Source organism: Salarias fasciatus, chromosome 16, assembly GCF_902148845.1.
Source record: "Salarias fasciatus chromosome 16, fSalaFa1.1, whole genome shotgun sequence".
Classification (NCBI taxonomy): domain Eukaryota; kingdom Metazoa; phylum Chordata; class Actinopteri; order Blenniiformes; family Blenniidae; genus Salarias; species Salarias fasciatus.
Window position 1 is genome coordinate 23,570,147 of NC_043760.1, and position 22,917 is coordinate 23,593,063.

Genomic DNA, 22,917 nt, shown 5'->3' on the forward strand with positions numbered 1-22,917 from the left:
GAAATTCTTTATGTGTCTTGTTTGTTGTGATGTGAGATTTGTCCTCTGCGTTTAACCCTCTTTTAACAAAAGAGCATTCAAGATCCTCGCTTCAAGGGGTGCCTCTCAATTTCTACACTTAAACCACTAGCAGACCTTGGGATTTGAACCAGTGCCCTTGCGGTTCCATGCTGGCTTCAGTATCCTTCAGGCCACCACACTTTTTTTCTCTGGTTTTCGTCTCCTAACTCACTGCATTGTTTCCAGTCTGACCCTAAACCGTATCCTGATCTCAGCACAAAGCACATTTTCTCCACTCCTAGCATCAGGGCAGCGAGTCGTGCAGAGGTTTGCACACCTGTAAACTGGATGTTCAGGATCTTCCTGCTGCAACGCCAGGCTGCAACGGACGAAGCTGCAGAAAGCATGATAATCAGTCACCGACTGCAATAGGGACGCATCAATACCCTGCAGGACTCCAAGCCCCCAGGACCAGAGGTAACACCATCAAACAAGGTCAAATGTCACTTTGGTGCACTCAACGCACACAATTTTCCAAAAATATGTCTAAGCTACACTGATCAGACAGATACAGTAACTCCTCTGGGTTGTTACAGAGGCTGTAGTTGGGAGTGTGTTGAGGTTCACTGCATCATGTTTCCAGTGTCTCATGTGTCTGAATCTGGCAGTCAAATTATCTGGAACGTGCCTTGATCACACTGGACTGGTTGAGTGAGTGCACACACACACACACACACACAGAAACAACAGTCAGTAATAAACAAGACCTCAGCCTTCCATCCCCCCTCCCAATACAACAGCTTAATATACCCAGCAAACATGTCATTAAGAGGAACGCAAAGGATCCGGTGGACCAGGATCAGACATGAGACACAGGAGGGCATGAAGGACAGCTCCAAATGTCATGTAGGGTCGGGACAAGTAGCCCCCTGGAAGTTATCCATCATTTTAAGACCGGATGCCCAGAGGCCGCAGCGAGAATGGCATGAAGGAAGTGACAGGATTTCTTTTTTTAACCCTGGTTAGAAGCGAAGCAGACATCACAGAGGACTCACGGTGATGAACCGAGGCAACAACAGACGGAAACCACTGATATAATATTAAAAACGAGCAGCTTCGTTTCAGACAGAGAACAAACAAGAAAGTCTTTGTGTAGTTTTTCAACTGTCATATGATCACAAGACAACTCAAAATAAAACAAGTCAGATTTACTCATACTAGAATTATACAATACATTCATAATATCTGAATGTATTATATGAAAAACCAGTCATATTTTCTGATGATCCCCATCATAAATATTCACTAGTATTGTTACTTCTACCTAAATACAGATCCTGTGTAGCTCCTCCAGCAAACATCAAACACTGAGCACACACATAGAGCCATAATCAGTAGACTGGTCCCCCATTAAATATTAACTACAAAATAAGAGAATTCACATGGGGAGCTGGACTCAGTAATAGAATAACATGCATACAGACTGTGAAGAGACCTTCATGCATACTAATGTCAGCAGAGGCTGATGGAGGAGGCGTCTTGGTGGCTCCAGACACCCCGCCGAGCTCCGGTGCCCGGGAGGGGCGATTTGCACCCCGCTGCACGTGCACGTGCACATGCCCACCGGGGATTTGCCTCCGCCCGTGCTCTTAATGACAGCGGGGCTGATACCCTGCTATAATGCTATTAAATGAATGTACATCCCTGGTGGCACGGCCAGACGCCGTGCCCGCTCGCCCTCTGCTCAAGAACAAGAGAAAACACACCGAGTGTGTGTGTGTGTGTGTGTGCAGCCTGCCCGTCCGCTGAGCAGCTATCGCCATCTATAACTCATCAAGAGTTCAATTAAAAACCTGGACAATGTATGAAGGAAATATGTTCTCTGCATTTGAATGACAAAAGAGGATTTCTTTGCTGGGAGCTGCAGGCTGGCTGCATTGTGTCCACTGTTTGGTTTGGGACACGACCAGTGTGTTTTACATAATCTGAATTAAATGTAAATGGGGACGTTTCATCTGGGTCTCCCTGGATTTGAGGGGTTAAAGCCTGTGCTTAAAGAGCACCCCCCCCCCCCCCCCCCCCCCCCCCCCCCCCCCTCCCCTCAGCAGGGGGAAGAAATGCTCATTGTTGAGAAATCAGGAGTCGGAGGCCTGGAGCATCTTCATTTCTGCAGCCTCTGCGTTTTCTTGAGAACGCACCCCAGATGCCCCCCGAAGGAGAAAAGGGCTGGCCAGGTTGTACTTATGATACAATTCACGTAAATGAGGCTGTTTGGCCCTAATCCTTGCCTAATTAAGTGCGGGTCTACTGAGGCAGACTGCTGAGGGCCAACGCGTAATACCTGTCGAATTATGGGAACAGCTGGAGCAGTCCGCCTGTCAGCAGATCGGCCCCACATTATTATCCCGCTCATTTATCGAGGGGCTCGACGCTGGCCATCTTTGTGTCTGTTGCTCTTCTCTCCCTATTAGACTCTGTGGCGTCACGTGCCCCATAATCGTGTTTCAGAGTTTACGGCTGGTCTTCTTCACCGGGAGGACACTGCTTCCTGTCTGGAAGGTTTTCCTCCGGCCGCTGATCTGCAGCCAGAGAGTGGTGATCCCTTTAAACGTCCTGCATTCGTTAATGAAAAACCTCATCAAATTAGCATTAAAATAATTATGGAATGAATAATGAATAACGTTGAGCTGTTTGCCAGAGGGGGATTCAATTAATCAAACAATCAAAATTAATAGTCTGAATGTGGGGGTGAGAGAGTTTGGGCAAATATGGGCCTGACGCTCCTTCTTTTCTTTCACCCTTTGATTGAACATCAAAGATGCACAAAGCACCGCAGCACCGCTCGGCTCCGGCTTTGTAAATAAACACCCCAAAAAGACAAAAGTGTTGTTCTTTGCCAGCGCCGTGACCTACATAGTAACATTTACATTTCTCCCCACTGTGATCAGCTCATCAGGGATGCCCCAGTTAGGAAACGCCGCTCAGCTCCACGTTGGAGCCAAACACAGAGCTGGCAGCAGAATCCAGCCGCTGAGGGTTTAAAAAGACAAAAGCTGAATCACAGAAGAATATCACTCACTCATTTTATTATTCTGATGATAGTTTGGCACTGAGTGGGATTTAATGAAGTGGCTATTATTATTTCAATCATCAGTTTAAGTGAGTATTTCACAAACAAACAACCAATCGTCTGAATTTCTCCTGAGAATAAACAGCATTCTTGCCATAAACAGCAGATACATACATTAAAGCAGCCACTGTGAACAAGTTTGGCTGTGACGCCACCTGCTGGCCACCCTGAGCTGGTGCTGCTTTATCGATCAACACATTGACCTGGGGGTCAGGAGGCTCATCTGAGGCTTCATTATCATCACATCATTTATGAGACATAATCAGTTCTGCCATTCAGTGATCATGTGGCAGCGCAGCACGTGAACACCTGTTCAGATTCCACACAATGGATAAAGTTTAACCAGAGTTTAGATCAGGGCAGCATCAATGATTGATCCATGTCATGATGGACATTACACTCAGCTTTTATTTCAGTGGAGGAGCAGCTCAAGATACCTGAACCAACTCACTTTAGACAATGCCGTGAGAGATGTGAGACTGTAAGTAATATCATAATCTATTCCTAACCCTGAATTAACATATTTTCATAAGAGCTTTCTACATGTTAGGAGTTAAGTTCAGCTCTATTTCTTCAGTGAACTGCAATGGTTGTCCTTATAGAGCATCTTCCTCCAACTAAGAGATGCAGCTTCATTTGAACTGAATTTAGTCACTGGCCTAACATCAGACTTTAATAATAATAATAATAATAATGAATTTTATTTGTCATGCACTTTACATTTGTAAAACAAATCTCAAAGTGCTACAATGGAATTTAAAACAACAGTGACGATTAAAAGTAACAAATACAGGCTAAATCATTAAAAACACTCATACTTACACTCTTTGTACATCACACGCTTTTAATTTCTAAATCAGTGCTCCCACTGCAATTTGTTATTAACGATGTAGTGAATTTCATATCGAAATGAGTAGTGTGTTTGAAAGTTCATTACCAACATCTTGGAGATATTTTGCTCTGGCATGTGCACAAGTTTTGTTTTCTTGTCAAAATTCATCGAACTGCGAAAAGATGCATCTTAATGAATTACAACAGAACTGAAAAGTTGACTCAAATGGACGTTTCATTCAATAGACCAACATTTCTAGATTTGAAGTTGAAATAATGTCCGAACATGAGACTGTTTAAAAAATTTGAAGATTTGAAAAAAATTATTGAATACATGCATGGAATGTGAAATATCAAACCTCCCTTTCTGGACTGAATCACTGAAACAAATAAAGTTTTTCATGTTACACATAATAGTTTAGACAGATTCCGATAATTCAGGTAGACCTGTATTTCTTTACTATTATTGTTATTAGCAACTCTTCAAATTTTACCACTTTAGCCCAAACCTTGATTTTTTTTTTAATTAATTTCACCATAATTAACTTTTAGTCAAGTATTTTTTAATTTATTTATAGTGATTACCAATAGGGATAACAAATTAGTTCTTTGTCGAATTTAGTTTTTTTTAGGGTTGTGGTAGAACGTTTGAGTAAAAATAAGGTAGGTAAAAATAAAATCGCACCTGATTATAGTCAGGCTTCTGCTGAGTGTCACCGCTTCATTTGAATCACGCTTGCTGGAGCAGAGAAAGGTCAGAGGTCAGAATGGCAGCTCTTCAGGACAAGAACTGGACAATGACAAACACAGTGCTGTCTGAACATCCACTGCAAATATATGGAACCACAGCACTTAGAGGAAATAAAGAGAAAAGAACATGCAGACTGTGCAGAGAGAGATCCCCAAGCCAAGAATCGAACTAGACATTTGTCCTTGTGAGATGAGAGCGTAAACCACTTGTCCACAAAGCAACAGGAACTGTGATTTCCTCTGAAATTTGCCTCCAGGTTCTCCACAAGGTGGCACAACACACCACAAATTCTATTTTATTGTATTTCAACAGCAGTTTCAGCGTCTGCACTGAAACATTTTGTGGAATTATGGGTTAAATTCAAGTTTCATTGTGTCACAGCTCCATGAGTTCAAAACTATTTAGATACAAAACATCAGATCCTTCAGAAAAAAAAAAAACATGCAGATATTTCATCTTTTCTCTGTTGTTGAATGTCTTGGTATGAAGTGGAGAAAAAAATGAAGTCCAAGCTGAACTTTAAAGAGATATTAAAAGGTTTATTACAACAACTTATCAATTCAAAAAGATTTTCTTTAAACATAACTTTCACATTACAAGTACACTTTCAACACAGTATCACACTCCGTTTTTATTTCAGTTTAGGTAAAATCAAACAAAAAAGAAAAGCTTTCACAACTTAAAAGTTGTAATCGATTGTTTAATGATATTTATCTGAAACATGATTAAACAAACAGGTAAAATTCTCGCAGAGAATTATTATCTCATGCAGATAACACAGAGCAGTAAAACTTTAAAAACAGCTTTTTTCCCTTCTTTTTTTTTCCTAAATAAAACAAGGTGTTAGCTTCTTGTAAAACTACACAGTAGTAAGCCAGTACAGACTAAGAGAAGAGAGAGAAAAAAAAGGCCAACTGACTCATGGAGCGATTTAATTCTCACTATTTTTTTCTTTTTTTTTTTTTTTCCCCCCCAATGAGAAAATGCTCACAGTTCCTACAGAGTTGTACTAGCGTAAGTCTAATATACATGATGTGATTCCAGTTCACATCTGAATGCTTTTAAATTTTACATGACAGCCTACGGAGTCAGGAAGAGGCGGCATCGGAATGAAAGGTCAGTTCTTAACTGCTAACAGAGTTCATGTGATCAAAAGGGCTCATCAGCTACAGAATCCAGACAATCCTATTAAAAAAAAAAAAAAAAACAATTTACATAATACCAAGAAAGATCACATAAAATGTATCATTGATGGTATTTACAATGTTTTCTAAAAATGTCATCTAGGATTGCAATCATGAAAACAGCCTAATGTTCCTTAAAGTGTTCTGCATTAGACAGTAAAGCCAGAAAGAGTCACTGGTAAAGCAAAAGACTGGATACAAAGCGAGAGATCTCTACTGAGCAATCGGGTTCATGAGAACCTTAGAGAGAGAACAGCAATCAGCTAACCTGCACTGAAAGTGGCGGGAAGTCATTTCTACAAAAAACATTAATGGCACTGAATGAAGTCAACATCACCATGATTGAGTAATGGAAAAAAAAAAAAAAAAAAAAAAAGGTACTGCAACCCTACAATCACTGCTTCAGGACAATCAGGCTACACATGGAATGTTAATGAAAGAACACACACACACACACACACACACACTCATTCACTCACACGCGTCTAAGCTGCTCACCTCCGCAACACCGTTTTACAAGCGGAGGTGAGCTCAAAACATTCAAACTGCACAATGAGTCTCCAGCTGATCTCTCACACACACACACACACGCAGCTTTAAAATCTGATTTCGCCATACACATCAGTGTGATCTCTAACCTGTGGACTGTCAATCTCCATAAAAAGCAAACCCGTCATCTCTCAAGTATGTGCAAAATGGAAAAAAGCAAACAACAACAACAACAACAACAAGAAAAAGTATTTGTAGTCACTTCATGGCGAAGTTAGTGTTTACAAAAGTCATGAGATCAAATAAATTACAGATAAGCCACAACACACTTTGGTAAAGTTCCTAACAATTCACTGATGGCGTTGAAATAAAAATTACAATAAAAATTGATAAATAAGTCACATAAATAGAAAAACAGTAAGAATTACATGTTTTAAATCTTACACCTAAAGTGCCTTTTCTTTTTGTCTCCATCAATTCCAGAGAAAACATTGCATCTTTCAAAGCATTGTCTATGACGTACAAAATGGACCAAACGGAAAGAAAACCATTCGAGAGTAAAAGTCAAGAGTGCGGTCCGAACTGGAGCCCAGAGAGAGACTCCCTTTCCCCCGCTGATCAGAGGGCTGGGAGAGGCGGCGGCGCCCCGTCGGGCCGATCAGCTCCCTGAAGGCTGGGACTGGCCCTCCTCTGTGCTCTGGTTGGCCGCGGCGGCGGTGGCGGGGCCGGACGGGGCCGAGGCGGCCGGGGTGGTGGTGGAGGAGGAGGAGCTGACCCCGTTGGAGGTGCTGACGGAGCTGTGCTGGATGGCCTCGTTCTGGGGGCTGCTGGGGACGGACATCTCCTCGCAGCTCTCGTCTTTGTCGGAGACTGAAACGACGCGAGAAGACAATTCTGCAGACGTTTTCAACTCTCACTCGGAGGTGTCGACATGAAAAAAATAAACACAAGGTGTTTGAACACCTCCCTCAACATTTACAAAATCTGATACATGGATGGGGGTGAAATGTCCACTGAAAGTCCGGCTGCCTTTAAGACAACAATAAGTCGGTTTCTAACCGCTCCAGATATAATCCAGAAGGCTTGGGATGGCCGCGTCACACAGGCCCAATCAGATATAACACAGCTATTTGCATGTAGCGCGAGCAAAGCGTTTCATTAATCCCCATAATGCTACTTCTGCACCCTTTCCTTTAATTAAAGCTCCAATGTCAATTTAAACCCACATCATAAGTGTACATTACATTCTGGGGCATGTGGCAGTGTTTCCCATCCCTAACTGCATTCTCATTTGTTTTTTGTTACCTTGCCAACTACTGCAGCGACAGATGATTACAGCACCTGATTTTAATGATGCTCACACTGGAGAGTAGGGAAGACTTGGAGTCGAAATGCCACCAGCTGTTAGGCAGTTGCATTGAATTAATTGGATCCTGATGGAAAAAAAAAAAAAAAAAAAGAAAAAAAAGAGAGAGACTCCACTCTCATGCTCTGTTTCATAAAGGAATAAGGAGCACCGTGATAATTAATATTGCTAATGATATGAAGTCACTTGCTATGGCACTTTGTAATTGATGGCTGAGGCCTCGCGTTTGGAATTGTTAAAATACGGATTTCGTAGCAATTAAAGCGCGACGCACAGACGCCTTCACATTCCAGGCCCCCGTCCGCCTTCCTGACTGGACTTTGACCGGGTGATTTAGTGCGAGTGAATGTCAAACAGCTATAAACTCTCTTGCTGTTTCGCCGCGCAGAAGGTCAGGCTCAGAATAAATCAGCCTGGTGGTTTTGTTCCATGTTGAAGCGAGCATTATTACTCCTAACGGCGTTAAGTGGTGGCTGGCTGATACATCATAATATTGGAAAAATTCTGGTTCCCCGGGCACGGAGGGCTTCTTTTCCCGCTCTCCGGGTTTCTGAAGCAAGGTTCGCTGTAAACAGATGGACGGCTCGGCGTGCCAAGCGAAAGCATGTCCTGGCTTGTTTGTGGGGCAGTCTGGGTAATTTCCCTCCACCTGCCATGGCTGCGCCTGGGCAGGACGATGAAGGGTATTACGGGGTCTGGAGGGCAGCGGGGTCTTACGGGATGTATAAGATGGAGAAAACAGAAAGCTGGAAGACTGGACAGCAGTGAGCGAGTCAAGTGAGTCAAGTCAGGCACTTTTCTAATTAACACAAACAGTAGTGCTGCTGCAACAGGGAGCAGATCTGCTGTTGAGGGGATTACTGGAAACATATTGGAAAATCTACCTCTATATTGCAATTTATAGCTATATTTTAAGTTTTTTTTGTTTTACCAGGTCCGTTTACAGCCTTGGTTCTGTGTTGAACCGATGGTCAAACTTTAATAGAACCACAGCTGAGTTTGCAGCAAGAAGCGTTCACGTCTGTGCCTTTACTCGTTTCAGTTGATTAAAAAAAAAGGTCAGTGCAAATGGGTCAAAATGTGTTTTTGGGATGTTTTTTATCCTGGTGTGAGCAGGTTTCACTTCCAGTGTGGCGGAGCTCTCTCCATCCTCAGGACACGAGGAGTCTCTGACAGGTAGAGCAAAGAAAATGATGAGGGTCGAAACATGATTGATGAACAGGTCACGCCTGAACTTGCTTCACTTTACAGGCTGAAGTTAGTTTTCTTTTAGAAATATCTTGATAAAACTCACTTTTAACATCAATTTTATTTTTTTATTATTATTTTGTTTTGTCTTTCTCAATTTACTTGATGCTTTTGTATGATTTTCAATTCAATGTTTTCATAGTGGCACACTAGTTTGGTTTTATTACAAAGCATTCTTTAATCTTACACAAAGTTAATATTGTCTCACAGCCCTTCAAAACATCAGTTCTCAACTGAACTGAAGACTGTGGGCTGTGAGCTGAACCCTGTTACACACTGCTCACAAAAACATTCATTAAAGGACTTTTTTTTTTCTTTTAAGGAGTGACGTCTGAATCTCAGGTTCAGTTCATAGAATAAAATCCAAGAAACAATAATCCGTTCTGGTGACTCATGAATGTCCAACATCTTACTTATATTCTCCATGTTGGTTTGTACTGCTGTCAGTTTACATCCTTAACTGTACGCATCTCAAAATAACTTTTTCTGTAACTGATTAGTTTATGCAGTCGACTTTCTACAAGCTGTCATCACGAACCAAACCGATGAACGCGAGTATGGATGAGGTTATACTTTCCAATCAGGGTTTAAAAAAAAAAAGAAAAAAAAAAGAAGGTGCTTCAAATGTCATCCTTTACGGAGATCTGTAGAGAGAAGAGAGGCTTCCTCAGCAAACCCTGTGAGGAAGATGACCCAATTCATCTGCAGATCCTGCTAAAAACAATCTGCACCTCACCAAATGAGACCTGGCTCTGACAGCCCGCTCTGGCCGGGAAGCCATCAGTCCCATAATGCACCTGACGCGTGTCTGCCAAACGCTTAGCAATAAGAGACGCATAATGAACAGCGTCGCTCGGCGGACACCTCGCGACGAGAACGCTCGGCAGTCCTGTCGAGCTCGCCGCTTTAATGGACTCATTTCGGCGGCGATCATTGTCAATACAAGTCAGCGGAGGCTTTGGGAGCGCGGTGGAGAAGTGGCCTGGAGCGAACGCCGGCTCGTCTGAGGGAGACGGTGAGTTATGAGCTGAAAAGCGGGATGACAGAGCGCCAGTCCGAGGAAACGAAGAAAAATAGGCGATATGATTCTAAATGAGGCCCTGTGATGGCACCACACCGAAACTCAAAAGAGAAGCCTGGAAATGGCACAATCTCCTCACATATTCAAAACATTCATATAGATGATCGTTTTAAGCTGAAGACATCAAAGATAAACACTTTAATTACTATTTGTAGGAGACAAATAAGTAGAGATCATGCTTTACAATCCAGTTTTTGACTCTGGAGCATTTGGTGCTTCAGCATCCATTCTGAAAAATACATTTAACTTCATCTAACAAATGTTTATTTGGGTGTCAGATGAGGAGAAAACGCTGCTTGCCTGAGGATGCCACCTGTGGCCTCTTCAACAGATGGGGACAATACCGTCCCCGAGAGTTTCTCAAATCCCCTCGCACATAAATAAATACCCAAACTTTTGGAAAGTTTTTCAAAAAACAAACAGAAAAAGGAAGCTAATAAGTCACGAGCTCTGTGTCTGGCCGTAAGTAAGACATGTCCTTGTAGTGGTTAGCCGGAGCTCATTTTAGACACGTTTCACTGGAAGCCTCGGGCTGAAAATAATGGAGCATTACTCACTGTGATAGCCAGATTTCTTCTGCATGGCGGTTACAGGGCAATCTTTATGAGCCAGAAGAAGCTGCTTCAGCTGAGCCACTTCGTTTCTCAGCAGGGTGACTTCATTCTTAAGGAGAGCGGAGACACACAGCGGCACTCAATAAGCGAGGGGTGTCAAATGAAAGCATGAAGACAAACAGACGACAGGTGCAACACAGTTCAAATCCTCCAAAGTGATTTTCCAACAGGCGACAGAAGGTCAGATTCAAGTTTTTGGTGTGAATCAAAACAGAAATTACACTTTTTCCTTTTAGGATTTTTTTTTTTTTTTTTTTTTTACATATATCTGGTTTTTCAAACACCACAAACCATTCATTATGGAGGATTGATAATCTCAATTCACATTTTTCATATATGATAAATATGTTGGCTAAAATGTACTTAACCGTTTGCCCATGTTTTCACCTAACAGAGTGTATTCGATGAAAGCAAGCAACCACAAAAACAATTGGTCTGAATAAGAAAAAATACACAGTGCTGGACAAAAGACTGGTGTAATTCATTGCGACGGATTCATCATGTAATTGCAGCGGTAAGGCATCTAGTTCATTCAGCAACAGAAGAAAACAACCACAAATTAACAGCCAGTGTTATTTTAGGAATTATCTTCAGCATAAATAAGACCTGGGGGTTCTGGAAGTGAAAGCGCGACTCCTCCAGAGTCCTGATCACGTGTTCATATGAAGAAACAGAAGGATCGAGCCAGACTCCATCCACAAAATATCTCAGTTCGGTTCAGCAACGTGTTTTAAAACAGCCAGTTTCTTCAAAATCCATTTATGTGAAGATCTGATACTACTTTTCAATTCACTTTGCGACTGTACAGAATTACCCAACGCTCCGGCTCGACTGTAGCTTTTCTTTAACCTTTATTCATAAATGAGTTCAAAGGGTTAAAGAGTCCGGGTCTGCGGTGTACAGTAAGCCCACGTGACCACCGCATTGTCCCAAATAAAGTCGTATTTCCTCCCAGGAGAAGCAGCCAACGGAAGGGAAGGTAACAGTATAATGAATGAATTCAGAATAAAGTATGATGCACTTTTTCATTTATGTTTTTTTCCTGCACAATAATTATGGGCCTTCAATGGCTACCCCGCAGCACATTTGTCAGAGGTGAACCGTTCAGATTGTCAGTGCGACTTCGTAGATGCCGTCGAGATTTACACTCTTATGTCATTACGGCTCCCGAGGGAGCCGAGGATTTCTGCATGTCGTAAAAGTGAGCCACATTACGCTGAAGGTGACTTTAACTGGATTTAGAGCGGCCGGGGGCCCGTTGAACACCCAATGGCAGATTTAAGCTCCTTCTCCTCTCCTTTAAAAGGACTAAGGGTGGCTTAATCTATTAGTCTAAAAGCAGCCAATTTATTTGATTCCATCTGTTTAGTCTTGCTGCTGCTGGCAGGGCTGAGCTATTGTACGACAGATTTAAACACAGCTGGAAGCAGCCTATGTTTCACATGTAGCCAACAACCGACTCACTGTACTTTGGCACACAGTATGAGCATAATCTCCCTCTGAAAACATTCTTTATAATTCATAACGGCGAGGCTCGTTTGTCTGAAAGGTGACATGAGAAACACGACAGTAGAACCGTCGCTGATGCTGCACTAAGTGTAACAACAACAATATCAAACACAGGCTTTTGAAAATGAACTTTCAAGAGTTAAAAACTTGCTCCTAACTTTGTGAATTAATCAAAATTGGGCGAACGGGCCTTGGGTGATGTTGGAGGCTCTGTGAGCTGCCTGGTCTGACACCTCATTAAAAAGCCAGTTAAGGATGATGTTAAAATAATTGTGCATCATTAGAGGCAGTTTCGCTGATCAGCTGGGCCGTGTCAGCATGGGGGTTTTAACTAAAACTGCACTGCTGATTAATGCCTTTGTATAAAGCGCCCTTTATTCTCTGCCACATGTTGTTCCTTTCTTTGTAGTTAACCGTGAAGCGCTCTCTATTTATAACCTCAGACGCTCACCTATCCTTCCCCTTTTCATCAGCCTCGGTTTAAATAAAAAGCCTGGTTAGCGCACCCATGACGAGCTCTGATAGCTGCAGTTTGAACCAGATATTAACAAGATGAACTCATTTATTTTCAGCTGCTGCGTCTCCCCTCCTCCACCCTCCGCATCTTATTCCGCTTTCATAGAAAATAAGACAGTGAGCAAATAAACAGCACATCTCATTTAATTGTGTGGAACACCGATGTGCCGCACCCCCGGCTCACACTTATCAACAGAGACAGCAGATACATGAACTGTTTCGAACTTGTCAGCATCAGATCCTAATTGCTCGCAGTGAAATGAAGGTTCAAAAAGACACCTTTCCCTGGGAGATTTTTGAGGCCATTCAGTAAACTGCCGAGACAGAAGCGAAGACACGCTTGTGTGCGACTGACATCTGGAGGATACATCTTTATTGACAGGGACATATCGATGTAAAGGGCTCACACACCGCTGCTGTCACGCGGCAGCTCTTCTTAATCGGCTTTAATGACTTCATCACCGCAGAAGGGAAAAGTCTGCGCGGGCGCTGATAAATAGACGGGCACGCCAGCACACAAAGACAAATTTACCACCGAATACCAACAAAGGCGGGCGAAGGAGCGGCTTCGGCATGCGTTAGCTGAGAGGAGAGATGTGAGCAGCACCTGTAGTTGTCCGTTCATGGAGCTCAGGTCGTCGGCCTTCTTCTCCAGGGACTGGACCCACACTTTCCTCTTCTGCCGGCAGCGGGAAGCCGCCGCTCTGTTACGCTCCAGGAACTTACGCCGCTTCTCATCGGGGTCTTCGCTCGTGGTTCTGCGCCGCCGGCCCCCTGTGCTGGGAGGGTTTTGCGCTGGGGGCACCGGGGATGCCTGCACAACACCGAAAACAATAAAAATACAAATTATGCCAAACGTGGGTTTATATTTTTAAAAGGGTTGGAGTCGTGGTTGTTTTCATGCCGTTGTTTTACTGGGACTGAACTGCAAAATTTGACACTCTTGACCTAAACTCTCAATTATCATCAGTCCAGATTATCTGATTCACAATGCAGTCTTTAAATTGTCAAGAAGGATGAAAATGATTGTTCTTTTCCGAATTGCTGAGACGCAACTTGAAATGTCTCAACCATCACTCACTAATATTAAAGACGTGATAAAACAGATTCACATTTATGGAACCAGAGTCAGAGAGCCTAAAACAGGCAGGAAAAATCCTTAAAACTGAATATTAATACAGTATTTTTATAGTTAGGTATCTTGATGAAGCCTAGCTCATAAAGACAGATGACAAAATTGAATTTGTTGTTGGTCTACAGTAGATATAAGGTCTGAAGTGCCTCCTCCAGCTGTGGATACTGACCGGCGTTTCTGTGGTGGAGGTGGCCGGCTGCTGGAGGGAGTGTGTTGACGGCTCCTCTGTCGTGGCCAGGTGAGGAGCCGGAGCCGGAGTCAGGACGGCGGCAGGGGCGGGGGCGGGAGTCGGGGGCGGGGCGGGAGATGCTGGAGCCGCAGTGTGGGTTACGGCACTGCTCTGGACTTCACCTCCATCTCCGTTTGTTACCTGAGGAAGCTGCTGGCTTAACGTGGCTTTCAGTTTCTGCAAGGAAAAAAAAACAAGGAAAATCAGCCATAAAATCTCAGGAAACATGTGGGAGGTTTGACAAAGTGTATTGTGTCTGTGCGACCGCTTAATGGTATTTATATTATCCTTAAAGGTGCATTGAGGAGTTTGCACGTTTTATGCGAAACAGCGCCCCCTGCAGGCCTTGGGCGTAATGCAGCTTAGTGAAAAACTCATGCCTGTGGCTTGCGTGCACGGAAGAGAGGAACTCCTTCCTCGCTCTTTTAGTAGCGCTCAAGTAAAATTTAAGTTTCTTTTACCTGGTGGAGTCTGTGCTGGAGCTGTGGCAGTGCTAGAAGCCGGTCTTTTCTTACTTTCTGGAAGATCCTGCTCAGTTGTTGCTCACTAAGCATCTGGCGGAGTAATGGCGGACAAAACGAAACTTAACCAGCCGGAGCGCGCATTATGTCATTCCTCTCAAATTCTCCCGAAAAAAACTCTGGTGCCGGACCGGCACTGCAACTTTCAAGTGACAATTTAGCGCTGATAGCGGTACTTGTAATGAATATGTCAGGGCACATTGTACACATCATTAAAAATGTGTAACATATTTATGGTGGAAAATAAGTATTTTTAAGGTTGAAAAACTCCTTAATGCACCTTTAACAAGGAAAAACAAGAATTGGTCTCCAAAACCATAAATGATGTCCTTCCAATGATGTTCATGTATCCAGTTTTGTAAATCCAGCTCCGAGTCAGAAAAATGGCAGACTGAAATTGAACAGTAAACATAACAGAGGCTGGAGGTGCTTAGTAATTATTAACTTTAGGAAAAAAATTAAAAAAAAAAAAACCTGACAGGAACACAAAAGAGCTGGATTGAAGATAAACTGGTTGACTCACTACTGCCACCTAATGCACAGAAGAGGCAGTGCTTAGATTTTGCACAATACCCCTTTAATGAAAAACTCGACTTGATTTACCATTCAGCTTAATTCATTTAATTGGAGATCAACATAAATATTGAGCCTCAATGAAGTGACTGAATTTAGGACAGCCAGTGGTGAAAAAAAGAAAAAAAGAGGCTGAATCCCTGAAATCCTTACCAACAATGTTTACAAGGTTATGAGGAAGATCCTCCTCCAAACTCATTTTTCTGTTGAATAAAGGTTATAAAAAAAGGACACCTCACCTTTGAAAGGCACAAGGCTTTCGCGAATAGCACACACAGCTGCCATTTGTTTTTCTTATGTTGTAATCTGGTCAGGCACGGCACATAATGTGACCCAAAGTATCCACATAAAAAAAAGCTGCCCGAACACTTCCAGCAGCCACACACAATCACTTCCCATTCGCGGCGACTATACTCCTGCAGAGATTGGTGTCCGAGACTCACGGGTCAATTCCTCTCGCATCAAACACTCAACAAACAAGGTGAAAGTGAATGAGCCTTTCGGAGCAATAACAAAGTGAGGGGGAATACATTTACATGGGAAAACAGAGGACTGCATTATTCTAACAACTACCTTTGCCAGACCAATCTATCTACCAAATTAGTTTATCGTGTAATACCCTTCCAGAAGCTCTTCTGGCAGAAACAAGATATTATTCTCCCGGAATGGCCCATAGAAAGCGAGAAAAAGCCAGTCAGATTCATATTTCATCTCTGCCATGGAAACCTCATCAGTGTAATAACCCTCCATCTCATGGGTGTTATTCAACCATCTGCTACTATATTACTTATCTTTATTTTGCAACTAATTAACAGCATAATCTTCTAAATTCAGCAAGTTAATTATCATTATTGTGGTCTTTGCAGCATCATCAGTCCTTGTAAAGTGCCGTCTCCGCGCCCCCCGAGAGCCGGGTGGGTGCGGGGAGCGGGCAGGTTGAGCTGGGGGTCTGTTTTCTTGACGCAGGCTCATTAGGTGTTTGCTGATGAGCCGAGTGCGGTGGGAGGCGGCGTGAGTGAGAGGGGGGGATGCAGGTCAGGCAGGATTCTGCTGAACAAAAGGTTCCATGCAGGGTGAGGCCGACTTAATGTGCCTCGCTGAGCATGTGCCAGGATGCCCCCAGCTGGCTTTCACTGGTTGCCCCCACCCCGCCTCCCCTCCCCACGCTGGTTGGCCCTGGTGACGGCGTGCTGAGCACAACGCTGTCTCCACGTTTGTCATCTCCGTAGCCCATGATCCCCGACAACTCCCTCCCTCCCCCCCCGCCCGTCTTCCTCCCTCCTCCTCCTCGCCAGTCAGGATCAATCCTTCCCTCCCAACATGCACACCTCCCCTCTGCAGCTTATCTGTTAATTTCCAGAGGCGGAGCATGCTGCGAACACTTACAGGTTCTGTGATCCGTGCTTCATCACATTGCCACTGAACTCCCTCGCAGCACTTTATATCCCTGCCCTTCAACTATCACTTCCAATACAGGGCCACAAGACGGCTGTGAGTTACTGGGGAGGGGTGGAGGAGTTCGGAGCCGCGGCTGCATCGTGTTAAATCAGGGCAGCTGTGATTATTGGCACTTCACAATGATATGCACGCTTCTTTCTCAATTATGAATTAATTACAATACACACCTAAAAAGACTCAGAAAATCAAATGTCATTGCTAATTTCATTTACTCGAGTGTCACACAGGAGGAAAACAGCAAAATGAAAAAAAGCCTTGAAATACAAACACGTAGTGAGTAATTATTAGTTTTTATTTCAAAATTATTGTCAATATCTCACCGTCATGGTCGCCTTACTATCACTGCATTTGTTAGGCTTGTAATTTGTTATGTTTCACTAAACTTTAAACATCAAAATAGCTGCAGATACTTTATTACCTACTCCAGACGCAGAAGAACAGCTTGGCCATAAAAAGAGGAATATGAAATATAACTACACTCTATAACTATTTTGGAAGACTACGAGTGCATCTCGTGGTATCAACCTCGTTCCCTCAAAAAATATTGTCTCATTGTTCCAGTTAGTCACGCTCTCTTATTACCTCGGCGTTATCGTTTCTCTCAGATGGGAAATAACAGCTTCAACGCGGGCATGATATCTGACGTTAAGAAGAGATAGGATGATAAATACCAGCTTTGCTTCTGATTGGACGGTCTGAGGCTGTGGCGAAGGAGGTCCTGGGATCCCGGGGACGTTAGGCACGACGGTGACAGGTCTGACAAGCTGACGGCACAGACACGGACACAGATGAGCACAGGGAAAATTAGTCTTCGGCAGTGAAAAGGCAGGCGAGGCTCCCCCCACACAACACACACACACACACACACACACACATGCACACACGCGCTCATGGCAGGCTCTCAGAGTTTCCTCATATCTCAGCCTCATTAGGCTGGATGGCCTGTTATTTTGTGGAGGCAGCGCCACATGGAGATGCAGTGTGCACGCTAATGAACCTCTGCCTGCCTGCGTGCGAGCATATGGACAGGGAAACGGAGGAGAGGATGGAGAGACATGAGTCAGGAGGCCAGACTCAGGCCTCCTTTCAGAGCCGCTGACAATGAGACGGAGGGAGGGAGGGAGGGAGGGAGGGAGGGCTGAGGAGGAGGAGGAGGAGGAGGAGGAGGAGGAGGTGGAGATGATGGAGTGAAAGAAGGGCCCACTGGTGGCTCGTGTTCTCCATCTACTTTTGCCCTCTTTTACTTGTCAAAGGCTTTTCCTATCCCCACAGACCGGAAAGAAAGAGGTTTTTCCCTGCTGTGCAGCTATCAGGAGATAATCATCTGCTGTTCAGTGTTCCACACAGACAATCAGCACAACAGTGAACAACCAGACAAGCTTCCACATGGGGGAGTTCGAAAAAAAAAAAACAAAAAAAACAAGACTTTCATTTGTAACATATTTTTTATGTGAGGTGCTGGCATGAACAGCAGCTTACAAAACATATCAATCGCATCATCTATCAGCACTGCCAGGAATCAAGAGCGTCAATTTTAATCGTACAAGGACAAATAGCAGTAAAGTGCCCTGGACTGAAGCCTGCTGGCTGCCGCGCCTCCGCCTGTCTTTGTCACAGTGACACACAGTTGTACTTGGAGGTCCATTATTTCACTCAACTCTCTTCTGCTATGAACTGGCTGCCAAATCCGAGGTGCCAAAGCTGTAAATAGTCCCTCTGCTGAATTAACTAATACACCTCCACGGCTAATGCATCATGTAAACGTGACTTTAGGAGGATTTCGAATTTGCTGATGTGCAAAAGTTTCCAGATCCAATTCAGAATTGTGGTAACTGAAGAAATGATATATCAAGTGAAAGGCCAAGTTCAATGATTCATGTGTAAATCTGGAAAAGCAGAGGATTATGCAATTCTTCATTAAGGAACGTATTTCAATAATGAGTAAAGAACTGTGCAGGCATGAAACAAAGGCCATACAAGGTGTATGTGGCAAAAGACTCACTGGGATTGTAGCTGGAATATGTACACTTGAGCTTGTGATAGACGCGGGTATAGCGACAGGCATGGTCTGGCCATTAGGCAGCTGTAAGAGGACAGGGAAGGTACCAGACACTGGGCTAAAAGAGGAGAGACAGGAAGTCACAATGAGGCAAACAGCTCGGTAATCAAATCACAACTCAGCAAGTGTCTTAAAACGAAAACAAAGGGTGATCAGAAAAAAAAACAATGTCGGACGCAAGCAACAACGGAGGGAAATCAAAAGAGATTTATGAAAACAGCTGCTGTGTAACAGAGTCGAACAAGGCTACTGAAAATCTACGGTATCTTCACAATAAAGCTAGTAAAGCGACTTCAGTGTTGCCCATATAGAGATGTCTGCTAAAGGAGATTTCACAACCAGGAAACACCAGAAGTTTTCATCACATCATCCATGTCAAGGCTTTAAAATGCTGATGAACATTTAGGAATATCCACACTACTGTGAAACATCACAAGAAAAATCACACAAAACACTCCTGTTCACGTCAGTCACTAGTTGCACTTGGCGATGTGCAGGAGAAAAGGCTTCACGCCACACACACATCTAATGAGTCCATGTGTGACTGACTACGATATTTACCCCAGTTTTAACCTAAACTTGCACAGAGATTCACACAGAGGAAATCAGTGTATGGCACTGCATTCCTAATGCTTCAGCGCACACTGACCCACAACGTTTTTCCAACTCGTCATCAGAAAAATAAAAACGACCGATGTTCCTTAAGTTTTGTCCATTTTCTAAACTGACGTCTACGTCTCCACACAACAGAGGCAATTTCTTTTTTAAAGAGTTGAAAATTTTCCACATCTATCAAGAACTGTCAAATCTACATGATAAAATATCCAGGAGGTCTCCCTGTGAATTAAATGTTTAAAAAGAACCATTGACATGGATGAAACAATAAAAACTTTTAATTTATACAGGTGTATCTAAAACATTTTAACAGTTATTTTTTTGGCAATTAATTCTACACCCGCACAACATATAAAGCAAGAAGTTTCAATTTAAATTATTTTTCTAAATTTTGATAATTCTAAATCACAGGTTAAAAAATCGTAGCAGACACCTGTGATCGAGTTCAATATTTTGTTATTTTGAGATGTTGTATTTTTGGTTTACATGATTTATAACCGTTTTTAATTTAAAGGCTCAATCATTTTATCCGTTTTTTTTAGATACACCTGTTATATTATAGAGCAACACTGAGTGTTTCTTTTTGAAGATGAAACTCATGTAGACAGTGCAAAAAAATAACGTTCCTTAAAAGTGCAAAGATAAACTTAAAAACAAACAAGCACATGCCTCATGGAATATGAGCGTACTAAGACAAAATGTATTCAAAAAAAGAAAAGATGATTAAATAGAACTAGGAATTTAAAAAAAATGGACATATTAAATTACTTACACTATAGGCCTATTAGTGGATGGGACTTGGGTAATAACAGAGCTAGATGTTGGCGATGGGAGCGCTTGCTGTATTACAACACTAGCCTCTGAGGTTGCTAGGAGTACATTGGGAACTTGGAGGGATGCAGGATGGACTATAGTGGATGTTGGCAGTGAGGCTGGCTGCAAAGATAAGTCCTGGAAACATCATACAAGACCTTAGCTGCAAGAAGTGCTGAATGAAAACCAGATTACTAGATATTCCTCGCAAATGATGCTGCTACTTTATGCTTTCCCGAACAATAGAAACAGGAGTGATTGCTATGTGGAGTACAGCAAATATTTTTCACTGTTTCCACAACAAAACAAAAGAAGAAGTTTCACTTTATCAGTTAAGTAAAAATCATTGAAAGGAGGAAAATGAAACACTTCAAAATGACTATTTCATTCAGTGGAGTTGTAGATTTAAAGCTGAATTAGAGGAGGACATTGTTGTAACTACTGAGACAAAAAAATAAAAAACAAAAACAAGCACCTTGTCATCATTTGTTGTAGACTCTGGATGAGGCAGAGGACTATCTCGATGTGTCTCCACAGTTGTGGGTTCTTCGATTTTGTTGCGTATGATTGGCGTTGCGAGAGGCGACAAGTCCAGGGGTAACTGAAGCACAGCACCAAACACAGCGGGACAAATCAGCATCAGCAAAGAAGGTCCAATTATCAGCTTAACAATAAAGACCTACCTTTTTAATGTCATCCTCTGCTGCTTTTTTGAAGTCATGGTCAAACGGACTTGCGAGTTCATTGAAAAGCCCGACTTCTTCACAGTTCTTCAGGAAGCGGGTGGGCGTCGGGGTCTGGTCTGCAACGCAGCAAAACCTCAGCACACAGAGCGCAGTATGAAAGCTGAGTCACATACGAACATGAAAAGCACCCACCAGCAATGATAACGCCGTCATTCCTCGCCGGGCCAAACTTCAGGGTCATCTCATGTTTGTGCTTGTGGACAGCCAAGTGGTCTTCATTTGTGAATCTCTGATCAATAAAAGAAACAAACAAGGTATCACATGTTCTGCATGTGTGCAAAATATCACCCTGACATATACACTTATTATTATTAGGTTTAATTACATTTTTCTGTCCGCCTTGCTTAGCTCATGTAGTTATTCATATTTTCACACATATTTGTCACTTTTGCATCAAATAAAAACACAGATGGCAAACGCTTTTTTCACTGACATATCATTTGGCTGAGGACTGAAATCTAGAGCTCTTCTAAAGAATCAAATGTTATTCTGTTTCAATACATCAAATTACCTTTTACAATTCAAATTCAACAGAGCTGGATGCCAACCTATTAATTTGAGTAGGTTTCAAAACAAAGGAAATGTCCATTACTCAACAACAAGTTTGCGGAATTCAACCAAAGAAAATCACAGATTTTTTAAAATAGCAACAACCAGCTGTTGAACTAAGTGCTGCATTCAAGAACAGTATGGAGGGAGTTTATCCTCTCAAAACACCTGCTTTTAACATTTGAAACTGCAATCATGTATCTAAATAGTGAACCAAAACAGAGAGTACAGCACAACTACAAGATGGCAGGAAGAAAATTTAACACTGTAGTCTTCCATAGCTGTGGAAAGAGAAAACACTCACCTGTCCACAGCCAGGAGCAGTGCATTGGAAAGGTTTATCATCACTCATATTCAGGAATTCCTGTTTCCTTGCCCTGTAATACAAAGAAAAGTGGATAAATATCAGCTCTTAAGACGTGCATTCATGTGTGTGCCCCACTCTTTCTGAGTGTGATGAAGCAGATCTGGATATGTGGACAAAGCCTGTGGCTGCAGGGCGGCTGCTGGGCTTGTTTACACCTCGGTGTCATCACGGTGAGTCTCGGTTCACTTGTTTAGGACAAAAAAAAATTAGCGACCTGATTCCAAAAACCCACAGCTTTTCTCCCGCCGACTTCTCTAACTAACAGTTTCCGTGTATTAAACAGCGACCGGACAACAAACAGCAGCCGTGAACGCAGACAGCTCCCCTGTTCAGCCGCCTCCACGGAGCATCCTGAGCCCTACGGTAACGCACCAGCGTCGCCATGTTAGGACCCAAACATCACAGTAAACACGGGAGGTGTCAACGTTTATTCCAAGGCCGTCTCTTTAAACGGGAGCACAAGTAATTCACGGTCACAGAAATAATGTCTTTTATCGCGTCTTTGTAGCCATTCGCTGTCAGTTTATGAGCTCACTTACCCCCTCAGCCACAACCCTCGATTTCCCAAATCCCACGGCCGTGCGGAAATATCGCGAGAGTTGGCGGTGGCGCTTCCGTAAACGTCACAGTCAGGAACAGGCAGCCAAATCTGTGCAGGTTTTATTAGAAACGCAATTAAAATGTAACTCTACTTACCAGTGTGCACAGTGTTACTTATAACACATAAATATGCATATATTTGTTTTAAATGTTTCACTAAGTCACAGGACAAACTCTAAATCTGTTAGAAATGCTCAGTTCAATTGAATCATCTGTTTACCACGGTGAAATCAATAAACATTGATGTAGTTTTAGGTACTTGTACTTTTTAAATCTCTGAGTATATAAACAATGTGAATTAGCTGGAAAAAAAAAACTAACCAAGTGCATTTTAAAACCCAGTAAATAATTCCCTTTGGCTGCCTGTGTGTCAATGGATTGACTTCAAAATCTTACTTCTTGTCTCTAAAGCTTTCAGTTGTCTTGGGCTGAAATACATCTCAGATTTACTAGTAGAATATGTAACATCCAGACCCTTGAGGTCCACAGGAAGAGGTTTAATAAGTGTTTACAGGGTCAGAAGCAAACAAGGT

The 22,917-nt window shown here is 42.8% G+C and overlaps 1 protein-coding gene across 1 annotated transcript; it reads right to left on the reverse strand.

Moving 5' to 3' along the window:
• Window positions 1-5,539: 5,539 nt before the first annotated feature.
• atf2 (activating transcription factor 2) lies at window positions 5,540-22,435 on the reverse strand. Its single transcript, XM_030111943.1, has 12 exons — window positions 22,324-22,435; window positions 21,722-21,794; window positions 21,001-21,097; window positions 20,806-20,924; window positions 20,598-20,723; window positions 20,082-20,260; window positions 18,638-18,752; window positions 17,307-17,399; window positions 14,024-14,260; window positions 13,327-13,533; window positions 10,638-10,743; window positions 5,540-7,255 (listed from the first exon to the last, which is right to left on the reverse strand). The coding sequence occupies exons 2-12, from the start codon at window positions 21,767-21,769 to the stop codon at window positions 7,044-7,046; spliced, it is 1,539 nt and encodes a 512-aa protein (XP_029967803.1). The 5' UTR covers window positions 21,770-21,794; window positions 22,324-22,435; the 3' UTR covers window positions 5,540-7,043.
• Between the last annotated feature and the right edge of the window lie 482 nt (window positions 22,436-22,917).

Excerpts from the sequence above, each read along its gene's own strand:
- atf2 (XM_030111943.1), bottom strand. The coding sequence starts at position 21,769 with ATGAGTGATGATAAACCTTTCCAATGCACTGCTCCTGGCTGTGGACAG. Across the intron at positions 17,400-18,637 it reads ATATTCCAGCTACAATCCCA|CTTGTCAGACCTGTCACCGT; the intron begins GTGAGTCTTTTG and ends CTGTGCCGTCAG. Across the intron at positions 14,261-17,306 it reads TCCAATCAGAAGCAAAGCTG|AAACTGAAAGCCACGTTAAG; the intron begins GTATTTATCATC and ends TTTTCCTTGCAG.